The sequence below is a fragment of the Aphelocoma coerulescens genome, chromosome 2 (genome assembly GCF_041296385.1).
Source record: "Aphelocoma coerulescens isolate FSJ_1873_10779 chromosome 2, UR_Acoe_1.0, whole genome shotgun sequence".
Classification (NCBI taxonomy): domain Eukaryota; kingdom Metazoa; phylum Chordata; class Aves; order Passeriformes; family Corvidae; genus Aphelocoma; species Aphelocoma coerulescens.
The window spans coordinates 113515714-113529256 of record NC_091015.1 but is presented as its reverse complement, the minus strand read 5'-3'; the positions used below and the strand labels follow the sequence as shown (position 1 = coordinate 113529256).

Below are 13543 nucleotides of genomic sequence, written 5' to 3'. Positions count from 1 at the left end.
ATCATTCTTGCACTTACAGCACTGGATACATGTGAATAAGTGGATTATCATAATTTAAGGAAAAGATCGTGACATTTGAGTGACATTGAAACAGATTTCAAGAAAAATACCTTGTTCCTAAATTAAAACCAGAATCTGTTAGTAGATATAGACCAAAAAATGATTAATTTGTTTAAGCTATTTTAGTGATCTGTTCAGGAAACAGAAACATTAGCAGATGACAAAAATAATCGTACATCATCACAACCAAGATAAAATTAATCAGGATAAACAAGTCAGAAACAACAAATAGACTAAATCTTATAAATATGAACATGACAGAAAAAAATCAATGGACAATTCTTAGAAAAAAAACCTAAATTTATTTTTTAAAAAATGGATAATAGTTTACAATCTCTAGGTTCACAGAACATGTAATGTTCTGAAGATGATTCCAATGATATTTAAAAAGGCTTGTGTGAGTAGTAGCCTGGGGTTAAGAATTTATTAGAGAGTCAGACACGGTGGGGGAGTGTCATTTCTCTGTGTTTTCAGGCAGCAAGTACAGTGAACAGTACCTGCAAATTGGATGAATGTGTTTGGTTTCTTTGGAGTTTTTCTCTAAGGTGTCATTACAACAAGCAAATGAAAGAAGGCAAGGTCTTGATTTGATTACTTGATCATTGCATTGGGCTTCCCTGACCAGCCTTAGGAAAGGGGAGACAGAAAAACCCCACCGTAGGATAATATGAAATGTGCCTTTATTTGCATGTAAGATTATGTCTCCTGTGAAACAAGGAATTAAGCAGACCACAAATTACATGCAAACTTCAGCAGTCATGTAACCATATGCTGTCTGCTTCTTAACCAGTTCTCCTTGGCCAAGAGTGATGACAGAAACCTGAATTTTGTTCTATACAGAAAATGTACTCCTCAGGATGATAATTTTTTACACTGAGATTAAAAGAAGGCTAAGATGGAATTGCAGAATTAATATAAGTTTGCTTTTTGCTGGCTATTATGTTGATAACATATTGGAAAATATTACGTAATGAATAAAGGTAACAGAGATGTGTTCCTTTCAGTGGACTTCAGATGCTGAATTCAAACCTGAGAACTAATAAATCAGTCTTTTGCTTTGTTTGCATCTTTTCCTCCCACTGGTCTGAGGCAGACATAATCTAGAAGTCATAATCCCCATGAAATTTGGTGTTAAATGTTTCACTTTCCATTTTCTTCTCTCCCTGCACACCTCCCAGTTGCCCCTTTCCGCCAAAATGTACAGACTGTTTCTGAAATAACAACTTCAAAGCAGCAATGCACACACCTTTGACGTAAGAACTGGAGTGTTAAGAGTGGGAATGACACATCTTTTGAGCTGCATTCAGCACTGCATTGAAATGAAGCTATTTTTCCACTATTTTTCTATTAGACGAAGTGGGCAATGACTGCCCTGGTCCCTAGCTGTTATCTGAGTACCTCTCAGGTAACTCACTACAGGTGGCTACCACTTGCTCCTTCTATTCTACCAGAAGGAAAAAGCAGTGTAAAAGGAGACCCCAGGAGCCCCTCCTCTCCTCTTCAGAAGAACAGCAGGCAGATACGTGGAGCTGGGCCCTGTGACACACCAACTACACCAGCTCGGTGCCAGCAAAAGTCTTCTCAGGATTTTGCATCCTCCCCATTGCAGGCAGCATGAATAATATAAACCTGCACCTGTCCTTTAGCACTTAGCAGGAAACCCTTCTCTTTTTCAGCTGGTTTGTGGGTATTTTGTGACAGCAATTCCATCAAGCAGAGAGCAATGAAAGCAGTGAAAAAGCGAGTGTGTGCAAACAGTGATGAAAGCACAGCACAGCCTCTCTGCCTCTAAAATAATGAAAAAAGTAAAAGCACACAAAGCAACAGTGTCCAAAATTACTGCTTATCTGCTTACTATCAATATCCCGACCCAACTAATTCGCTTGTACTGCTCATCTAGTGTCTCACATCTACCTAACTGGAATCTTTTAATCATCCTGAATTTACTTCTAAGGACACTTTATCAGATCACTTGGTCACGCCATATGATCCTACTTGCTGAGAACCACATGACTTGAAAATGCAAAACCAATCACATTTGGGAGATGGATAAAGAAACCAGGAAGAGTTCTTCAGTGGTCAGTCAAAACTAACAAATCCAAGTACAGTACAGATTGCTAAAGCTACTTCTTCAAAATCAAAATATTATGGTTATGAATTAATGGATCACAAAATATTGTTTGGATTTAAACAAATGAGGATGTCTCAGAATTCTTAGAACTAAAAGGCAAAAGAAGAAACAGACCAACACAGGCAGAAGGACAGATCTGAACATTTCCATTTAGCTGGCCATTGGCATATTCAGTTTTATCTCCTTAAAACTGAAGGAACTTTTGGCATATCTGAAAGTAGCAATACTTTTTGAAAACTCAAGTTTGCCTGTTTACGCTGCTATCTGAGGCCCTGGGGACCATGCAGCTTTCAGTGGAGTAAAATATGATGCCATGTACATATGTAATTCGAATCCCAGCAGACAGCTGTAGTAGCAGTACCATACACCACGAGTGTAAGGTTTCACAAAAAGGCTTGAGCTGCATTAACAGCTTGTCACTGTCTCTGATGGCAGAGCCTGTTCCTTCCTCCCTTTTGCCCATGCTCATCAGCTGCCCTCCTCAGCCAGCTGTGATCCTCTGATCAGACAGTAGGCAGGTTTAAATCACTAAAAGAGCAGAAAAACAACCTGGCAAAAAAAAAAAATTAAGTGTTTGCTCCTGGTTACATGAGTTCAACAAGGTCCTCTTGTGAATAAATGAGCAGGACTGGCACAGAGAAGGGGGGAAAATCACATGCTTAGAGGGGAGCCTGGGGAGGAGAGTGAGCAGTGATAGTCCCTCTTCCCCTCTCGACAGTGGCAAGCTGTTTCCTTGGCTCAGTCAGCACAGGGAGCCACGTTCACAGATGTGTCACCTCTGAACTGTGTTCCCATATTACATAACTGCTGTATTTTTTAAGTTATAGTAATCAAAAACTTCTATATGGTCTTTCTAGTTCACAATATGCCAGCGTTTCAGTCAGATGATGCCTTTCTGTGGGGAAAATAACCAGAGGAGGCTAAAGGATGCATGAAAAAACTGAGGATGTGAACTCTGCAAAAGTCCCAGATGAGATGTTTCTACATGTAACTTGAAGGAGGGGAGGTGGTACAAAGAGAATGGATTTATTTGGAGACTTCTTTGGGAGTCACCTAGGGGAAATTAGGTAAAAGCTAGCTATCTCCTCTGCTGACAAACCTTTGAGGCTGATGTTGAATATTTCCAACATCAACGCTGGAAATTTTGGGCCTGAGCATCCTGGAAAGTTAGTGCATAATGAGGAAGGAATGAATTTATTCTCTGGCTATCAGGCTGTCTGACACTGCTGTCTCCAAAGAGGAACAGATTCATACAGTTGCTGCATGGCCTCACTAATGGCTCCCCAGAGGAAATATGAAAATTGATACTAGATAGTTGATGAAGGGTCACCTGTTGAATCCTCTGCACCAGCTATTACCAGCAAGCCTTCTTTTGCTAATGAGTAAAGAAGGAAGGTTTAGCCTTTTTGTTAGTGAATGTCTTTGATTTCATAGCTTATGAAGCTTTCACTGTAAAGACACTGTAGAACTGACAGTTTCTTTCTAGATTAATATACACAGGTATATTTAATTTAATCTAAAAAGGTAGATGAGTTCAAAGCTAGTTTTAGGATCCTGGTGAGAAATGAAGTACTGCAAAAGATGGGCTAGTCAAAAAGTGAGTGCAAAGACACAAAAAGTCAGATTTATAAATAAATAAATCAGACTTGAAGGTGATGCTGTATTCTGCAATCCTTTTACAAATCTGGACCACCTTATTTTGGTTATTTATTTAAGCAGAATTTCAGCACTCTGATGAATACACTCTGTATTTCAGGTGAAATGCAGATGTTTCCTGTACCAAGGCATCCTTTTGTGGCAAGGAAAATATAAGTATTAATAACTAATTCATCTAAATTTTTTATTTTCACTGACCGTATCTTGGAAGAATCCCTTCAAGTTTCTTTCTTAGATGGGAATTCAACAAACAGATGGAACAAATTTCACAATAAGCACAAGAACCACATCAGTGGTTCAATGGCATAAATGGTGTAGCACATTTTACCTGACAAGTCAAAACTGTAAGACATGCTAAGTGGCCGCATTGCTGTAAAAAAAGAAACAAACACAACAAAAAAAGAAAATGATTCAGCTATTAGAAAAGCAGAGAGATAACGAAAACGAAATATTAACTCCACTTGAGACATTTTGGACTCTTGCTTAAATCCAAAATGTGTCAGACATACCACTGCTTTACTGTAGCAAAGCTCAAAGTCTGAAAACTACAGCAGCATAAACAGGACTTGCAAACAGAGCAATTATATTACTAGTAAATTAAGATCTTTGGAATTCAATAAATCAAATATCAAAACAAGAGACAAATATCTGAAAAATTTAATATTTTAAAATAAAATCACAATGAAAGAGAAACAGGGAAAAGAGAGAGAGAGGAGAGAAAGAGCTGAAAAAAAATTGAAAGCACAAAGCCACATTTCACACAAGTTTCAGTGACCTGAAATAAAGATATTTCTAATTTTTTTAAGCATAATCTCCAATGATTATAATTAAACTAATAAAGAGAGACACTCAAGCTAAGCTTGAGCAGTAATTTTCTTGAAGAGGATGGAAAAAAAGGCCAAACAAAATCTGATTTGTGCTGATTCCTGTTCTTTTTAAAAACCTTAGGTGCACTTAGCTTTTAGATGCATCTGTAATATTATTCTCTTCTTCCTGGGCCTCTGCTGATTTTATTGTTAGATAAGAAAGTGGTCAGATGTTCTTCATTTCTGGAAAGACCTATCTGTATTTCGAATTAAACAGTGTATTCAGAGAGCAGACCCTCAAAATATCCTTCAACTGAAAACAAAACTTCCATGCGCTAATCCAGATAAAGCAGGCCAAGCTCAGTGACAAGAATGTGCAAAAGTGCATCAAAACTGAAATCAGCTTATGTGTCTTACTTGACAGGTGATAAACCTGCAAGCTGCTAGAAAGGGCCTGCAGACACACATACCACTGCCCTAAAAGATGTTCATAAAAAGGTTGTACTGGGACAAGTTTTGCTCATGAGAATAATTTAAAGTGGTGCATGCAGTAGGTGGCTGACTCAGAGCTAAATTTGGGAGTCAGGGAATTTTTTCTGTATTCATTAACTAGACATCATCCACAGGTAACAGCTACAGAAACAGTATCTAAATTTCTGTCCAAACTTAGCATAAAGGCAAATACTTCTTAAAGCATAAGGGTGTTTATCACCTGATGCTAAGATATTGATAAAACCTGAACATGAAACAAAGTTTTCTCCAAGCTCCATTAGCTCCACTTGCTTGAGTCACAAATCCATGCTTTCAATTAAAAGGACATGTACCTCAAGGCTGTGCTTGTCTCGATGGCTCACACTGATGATTTTATGAAGTCATTTGAAAGCTCATTCCAACTCCTCTACTCAGACCTCCCCCTTTGTGAGGACAGTTCAACCCCATTTCCAAAGAAGCTGTAGATTGAGACTGGCCAGGGTAGAGAAAATCTTACCTGTATCATGTGTTGTGTAGAGCAGAGGGACAAAGTCTGTGGCTGCTGGGGAGCACATGCCATAGGTACACTCTTACCACAGAGCAGGAACAGCAAGAGTACAGCCCTCACTCATCCCAACAGTCAAGTGCAGTTGTGCTCCTGACTGTATAAACTGAGCAAAAAGGAGTAACTCTGGGACAAGTGAAGCACACCTTATGCTCCTGAATACATCACTGTAATGTGCTGGTTTTTTTCTCCTTTTTAATAGCAACAAGTATTTCTGTCCAGATGGTGCAAGTGTTCCACATAGTGTTTCTACTTAGATTTATAATCCTTAAGCCTCATTACCCTACATGTTGTTACACTAAATTACATTCAGTGGTCATTTAAACTGTATGGCAGATCTATTTGTGCCATACTGAATGCCACTAGCGTTACTCTATTCCCAATCTGCACAAGCACATTCTTTTTTAAAAGGAACTTTGGGTGTAACAATCATTCCACTTGTGAGAAAGAACAAAACCTTATATGTCAACATAAGGAGAATTATCTTAAAGGCCTTTGGTCTTTTTAGTTCTTCATGCCAGCAGTTAATACATACTTGGAAAAAAGCTTGCATGCATCCACTTTTACACCTCCATTAATATGGCATTTATCCAGTCAATTCACTGGATTTAAGAGGAATTACCCTAATTCCAAAACACAGAAATTTAATGCTTTTAAAAAAGTGAAGGATTAATGGAAGACAGGTATCCCTCACCAGAGGCAATGCCTTGAAATCAGTCAAGAAGTCCTAAGCAGTAGTGGTTCAAAACATCAGTTTTAGAAACTGTTTACTAACTGGCATTGTTGCCATTTATATCAGTTAGAAATGGTAAAGATTCATTAGATCAAGTTTGCTGCCCTTGAGACAACATGAGAGTTCCCAGAAGGAGAACATTTAAAACACTGAAACTGAATGTTTGAAAGAAAAGTAAGGAATCCTTCCATATTTTTATATACTTCCTACATTTGGAAAAAAGTCTAGGCCAGTGAGAAATGTTAATTGCTACAGCAAACATCAACTGAATCCAGACCAGAAACTGGAAGGCCAAAAAAACAATATTAAAAGCATCGTGCTTTTACTAACGCACCCAAGCATTCCCCAAACTCCATCAAGCACTTCAAAAACAATGCAACAAAGCAAGACTGATGAAATTGTTTTCTTCAGAGACAATGGGTTGTCACAATCCACTTGAATCTGGTCCAGTGCCTTCGAGCACATGTGGCAAGCACAAATATCTTTCAAAAGGCGGTGACAGAGAGTATGTATGCAGATTTTTTCCACGCTTTTCAGCCATAAGACTCAACATTTGCTCTTTAAAAATTCAGCTACTTCAGTTTTTCTGATACAGATAAATACAATACTCTTAAAGCAATCTAAGTCACTATGTAGGACTGCATTTGTCATGCTGTTGCCATCAGAACCACTGAACTAATGCAAACTGGTGACTGCTGCATAGCATAGTATTGGTATCATTTCACAGTGGTTTGCTGAAACTACACTGCAGAAATGAAATGCTCTGCAGTGCAAGTCAAATTATTTTCCCATAAAAAGACCTACAAACACATTTTCCATAACTTGGAAAAGGAAACAAAGACTTAGATTCAAAATAATTTCAACAAGTTCAGTAAACAAAATAAAAGCAAATTTTAAATTAAAAAAAGAAGCTGATGATGCTAACAACAGGAAACAAAGAGAATAAATTAATTAAAAATCGACATGTAAAGAGTACTTGCAGATAGGCAAGGTCTACTGCACTAGAGACAAGCACTACCTGTTCCATTCTGAGCAAATCTAACATTAACTGTCATGTGCAACAAGCAATACAATACCATTCCATTTATCTAATACTTACACTAAAAACTTGAATGGAATCAAGCTGAAACATTCAGTTTCATATTTTAAAATATAACTAAGCACAAAGATGGCATAGCTCTAGAAAAGGCTGTTGGTTCTTTCTTTTCCTGAAGGAGTAATTTTGTCTTCTGTGACACCTGCACAGATGTGGCTACAATTGCTGCTTCTTATGTGGGAAGTTTTCTGTGGATGCTGCAGGTAAAAACTGGCCATGTGCTTACCCAGCCTGCTACGCCTTATCTCATCAGGGGAGACTGGACGTAACTTCCTCTCTGCCTTGATCTCCTCCAGGATCCTTTCATGGAGGCTGCGGGGCCGTGGTGGCGTTGGTTTCAGTTTCCTTGCTGAGGCCTTGGGATACAGAGACAATCATATTTACATTAAAAAGTGCTTCCTTGAAAGAAGATTTCACACTTTTTTGGAAAAAAATGTGGAATGCTGTGATGTGATTTTACATGCACTCCATTTCAAACCTCAACATAAATTGAAAGAGGGTTTTATGCATCATGATTTCCCAGAGATAAAGGGCTGCTGGCAATAACAGCTGTTAATTGGTATGTGCAACATGCTACACACTGTTCTTTTAAGGGATCCTGTTCTATATACAGAAGACAACATTTTTGAAAGCCCAGGTAGAATATATCGTATTTACATATTTGTTGGAACCAAACATGCTTTAAAAAGACACTGTTTTGTTAGGAATGAAACCCACTGGATTACATACAGGATTTAATGGAGGTCGCGATCGGATGAAATCCAGGATTATTTCATGGGCACTCTTTTTTAATCGAGGTGGGATGTCACCGTTGACCTGGAAAAGAGAACGTGAAATATATATATTTATATTTATATATAGCTTTGTTCCACACTGGTATTCATGCAGATGACAGAAACTGAAAACTCAAGACAAGCCTGACAGAGCTGCTGTGTTCTGATACCTGCACCAGACATAAAACCCCACCAGTCCTGAGCAGAGCAACAATCCATATGCAGAGCACAGGCAAGCAAAACAAGTATGTAGCAGCTTTTCAGCTTTGCTGATAGCTGCAAAATAACTCCAACTGCAGCAGCTTTAAGCAGCAATATTTAGGATTTTGAAGTGATGAAATCAAACATCAAGGCTGCCATTGTGTCTATAGGAGAAGTACATTTCCTCGCTGTAAATCCCATATTTCTGTAGAAGAGGGGTTGGGTGGGGGTTGTTTGCTTTTTTGTTTGGTTTTCTCCAGAGACACAGACATTTCTTTCTCTGATACCTCATTTAGATGTAAGACTATATACAAGACATCACAGGGAAGAGTCATCAAATCACTATATGTACAGGATTTAAAGAAGGCAATGGAAGTTTTCCTATCATATGAAGAATGTACAAATTGTAAGCTGGGAATAACTGTATGGATTTGCTTAAAAAGAAACAACTGTCAGGTTCAGACTTCACAGAGCAGAGTGCCCAAGCACACTGTCAGGGATAAGAGATCATCCTATGTCATATATAACCTTCTGCCACCTCCTCTTACTACACAGTAGCTGGCTATCAGCCCTATCCTCCAATGTGACAAATTTCCATGACACTATATTGCTTAGACCAAGTGTCCCATATTTCAGATTCTTTTTTCTTTTTAAGGGTCAGTTGCCTTTTTTTTTTTTTTTGTGGGACTCTATTTATACAAATTCAGTAGCCAGAAAACCTATGTAAAGACACGTCTGGTTTGCCAAATCACATACCCTTTTTTTAACCAGAAGGATTGCTGCCATCACAAAAAAGGGTTTAAATGTCCATAAGGTCACCTGAATATGATCCCTAATTGAACTTCACCAATGCCATGCAGCTTCCATACAAGCTCTGCTCACCTCAGACATGCCCTGTTTCCAGGCTGAGGCTGAGTGACAGCCTCCCCGAGAAGATTCATCCCTTTACCTCTGAGAAATCAGATGCAGAGTCCCTCCTGGGGAGCATTTAATTGCTTTCCTGAGGACTCCTTCTGGAGATATCCTACCCCAGACACAGTCCAAACTCTATTTGTTCCACCCTCCTTAGTTTCCTAAGAGTGAATTTCATGTTGCTTGGCAAAGAATACCAAGCTGCTAAACTCTGCAACATGCATCATCTGCTTAAAAATAGTGCAGAAAAATTAAAATGGAAAAGGTTTATACTAAACCGTGATTTGACATTTCCTGATGAGGAGAATACTATTTTAAGGGATGTGATTGATTTCTTCTGTTCAAAGACTGAGCAACTTTTTGAGGCCAGCATGCCCTGGAAGATTGTTAATGAAATGAGAAGTCTCTCTTCCCTGAGCTACTGTTCATCAGATGTCAAAGTTGATAGCTGAAGTTGAGAATTATTACCATCAGAACAGCCGTTTTGTAAACTGATAATCTCTGTTCAAGCCTTGGGGAACAACCCTCTGCATGACAATAGTCAATAAATAATACATGGCTCTGAGCCTTTCACCTCAGGGCACTCTAGGCCCTCACAATGCCACCAGGGTGGCATAATTAGTATCAGTATTACCATCTTATTGGAAAAGGAGAAATGTAGGATTTGCTTAAGTGATTTTCCACAGGATACATGGGGAACTGGTGGCCAAGAAAGTGGATGTTTTGAAGCCAAGAAGCCCCGAGCTGGAGCACCAGTGGCAGAATCCACCTTTTCATACTTGGCACCCAAACAAGATACTGACATGAAAGATACTGAAGGGAAACTTTTATTCTCTCTGTTCACACTAGATCTATTTATTTACTCAAACTAACTCTCTCTGTAGTGAGCAACTTCAAATGCATCCTTTACTTTTACTTAATTAAAATTCATGGCTCTTGATTAAAGTCTAAATCAGAGACATTGCACAGATGCAGCCATGATACATGCAGGGGAAAAAACCACCAAGGAACAAGTTTATGTTTTTTTTTTTTCTCTCCACATACCAGGCTGGCCCCAACTACAAAACAGTATTTGGATAAATACCTCAAAACACAGTAAAACTACCCTAAGTCTTCATGTGTGTAAAACAGCTTTTGTACAACAACAATATGCATTAAAACTGGCAGTGTGAAGAAAGCTTAACCAATTATTATAAAAATCAAACATAAATGTAGAGATCTAAACAGCTAATGCACACAAAAATCTGCATGTCATCATCTACCAACAACCTGCTACCATCACATTTTAGTATATAAATATGGATTTGCAATTAAAAAAATAATGGCAAATGTTACTTAGTTACCTTTGGTTGAAGCCCTAAGCTCTAAAAATGCTGATCCCAAACAAGAAACATTGTTGATAACTTTCACAAAAAGTAACATCACCTATCACTGACATTCAATTATCTTAGCCATTTATTTGTTTGTTTCGCTAAAAACGGTGTCAGCAACGAGTAGAAGAGTGCTATCTTTAAATAACAGTCAACAGGAAACTGATATTGTTTTGTTCTATCTAGAAATTTTCATTTAAAAGGAAATTGCATGGACACTGAAAAAGACAGAGGGGACACACTACATCATTTCCAGAACAGCTCATGATAAAGTTCTGTGGTGAATTACAGTATTGATCAGTAGATATCTATTTACGATTCTGCATTATGCAAATAGGGTAGTGTTTTAGTTAACACAGCTGTTACACAGCATTTGACACCCTACAGCAAGCACAAGGAGCAGTGTCCAAGAGTAAGTGCTTTGGTACTTCTCATCGTGAGGCACTGCACTCACACTGCTGTTCCTGCACATCTATTGCAGAAACAATTTCATGATACCACATGGTAACCACAGTACTTACACAGAGTCCCTCCTCTGAATACCCCTAAAGCACAATTAGGAACTGTAAAGCTCTCTGTTCTACCTAGGATGGCTCCTACACTTCTGTAGAAACATGTATTGAAAGTGTAAAATGAAAAGCACAGTCTCCCTGCTGAAAGCAGCTCACCACAACCAAGTCAGAACTGTGTGTAAGAGAACAACAGACTCTGCAACACCCAGCTGGACAAACTGGTCAAAATCCTGTGCTCACATTCTCTATGGCCTGCTTGAAGCATATGAAACCTTGCTTATGAAAATACTCTCCGTGCACAGCTGTTACTGCAATTAACCTACGTACTGTTAAGATGTTAAGTACTGCAAAGAAATAAATGAAGAAACAAAATGAAAACAAACAAACAAACAAACCCCCTCCCCCCAAAAAAACCCAACCAAAACAAAAAAAAAAACAACCCATGGCCAGGATTCTCAGTGTAGACATTCAAATTACTGGATATTTTTGATAATAATGGCTTCAACCTATATGCTTAAATTCCCCTTCTGCAACATGACCAAGCTAATACCACACTACATGACAGGTACTCGTGAAGAGCCCGAATATGAAGACAAGAGTGCTGGTGCCTACAAAGGATGTAACTGCTATGTAACATAATGCTGAGTTTGGAGAGGCCATAGAAGTACCTGAGAGGCATGTATTGAGTAAGTAATGTAGGAGACATCAGTTACTGTTCAATAAGCATTGCTCAAGAAATACAGTGAACAGTGCATATCTTGGAGGGGTGGGGAAGATGGGCAGAAAGGAGAGCTAATTGTGAAGCACTGTGAAATTAAAATCTGTAGCTCAACACATACAAATAATAAAGAAAAATTAAGCCTGCAAGGTTAATTTAATTATTAAATTCCTCCATTTTCACATGTTGACTCTACCAATGTCCACAGCTTTTAGCTTTTGTGGGAGTGGGTGCTCCATAGGTGAAGAAAGCTATTAAATCTCTCTAAGGTAGATACTTAAAGATTATAAAATTCTAGAATGAAAGCTATCTTGCTCCCACAACAATTGCAGCAACGAGGACTCTTGCCTCAGGATAGAAAGATGACAAATCTGAAATTATTTTCAGATGTACTGAAATAGAAATGCCAACGTCACTGAAACAAATGAAACCAGTTATTTACCAAAAGCCCAGAATCTGACATTTTACATCTTCAAAACATTTCAAATATTTGCACTATAACAATGGGTGAGAACAGGAAGCTCCAGTTACTGCTGTCAGTTAGCACAGCACTCTGAAACACCAAAATATGGTCTAACAGGAACATCTGTTCCTTCCTTAATTTCTACTCACAGTAGTGAGCAGTCAGGGACAGATCAAGCTACTCTTTTAAAAACAGCATCAGATTAATAAAAAGAACACTAAAGATTTAATGTTGCACTTCATTTACTTAAAAAAATTACTTATTACTTTAAAATTTTATTTAACCTCTTGTTATCATTAGTAGGATATGTATTCACACAAGCTACCAAGTCTAAAATTACTACCCACAAATTTAAAGCAATAATTACTTTTTATACAAATTTTGCTGAACATCCATTTTGCATGATAGAAAGAAATCCATCTTTCCTAGACTGCCTTAAAATTCAGATTTAGGATCCTCAACCTTTTCTCCTCTTCTCAAGAACCACAAGGGTTTCTGCTGATAGGAATCCATATAATCAGCTTCAACTTATGACAGTCAGCTAGAAGATGCTGTATCTATGTAGGATAACTAAACTTGCAGTTCTGTGTGAATCCTTCAGGTCCCACACATTCCATGTCAAGCTGCACTCTTATTATTGAACATGCTTTGCACAATCTTCAAGCAGACCCTGCAGCAGGATCCAAATTACGGATTTTAAGGCTTCCAGTAAGAAAGAAGTGATTTTTGTAACATAGTGTCATCAGCAGTTGTCAGACTAAGCCAGCAATTGCATCACAAACAGCCCTACAGGTACTATACCTGCAGCTGATTGTAACCCCAATTTGCATTTATGCCCAGAGTTCACTTTGGACAATCTATATAGAAGACAAGACAGCAGGCCAAAAATAGATGCTTGCAGGGATTTTATACAGAGCCAGAGTCTGGATGAGTGAAGCAGCAGCTGTGCCCCTAAGATGTACCACATAATGAAGGAAATCTCTTCTGAAGAGGCAGGAGCTTGCTTAGCAGAAGATGAATTAAAAGCTAGTCTTACAAAAGCCAAATTAGATGACCCAGGGGCTCCCATTCAAGCA

The 13543-nt window shown here is 38.4% G+C and overlaps 1 protein-coding gene across 3 annotated transcripts in view; it reads right to left on the bottom strand.

The window, feature by feature from the left end:
• The window catches only part of SPIRE1 (spire type actin nucleation factor 1), a 128251-nt gene that overhangs the window by 23629 nt on the left and 91079 nt on the right, over nucleotides 1–13543 (bottom strand). For all 3 annotated transcript variants that reach the window (XR_011148340.1, XM_069004396.1, XM_069004397.1), the window contains exons 7-8: nucleotides 8248–8334; nucleotides 7745–7874 (exon numbers count right to left, since the gene is read on the bottom strand). Coding sequence is in view for 2 of the 3 variants with exons in the window: in XM_069004396.1 (XP_068860497.1) it covers nucleotides 7745–7874; nucleotides 8248–8334 (217 nt within the window). In the remaining variant the exon portion in view is untranslated. The remainder of the gene's footprint in view (nucleotides 1–7744; nucleotides 7875–8247; nucleotides 8335–13543) is intronic.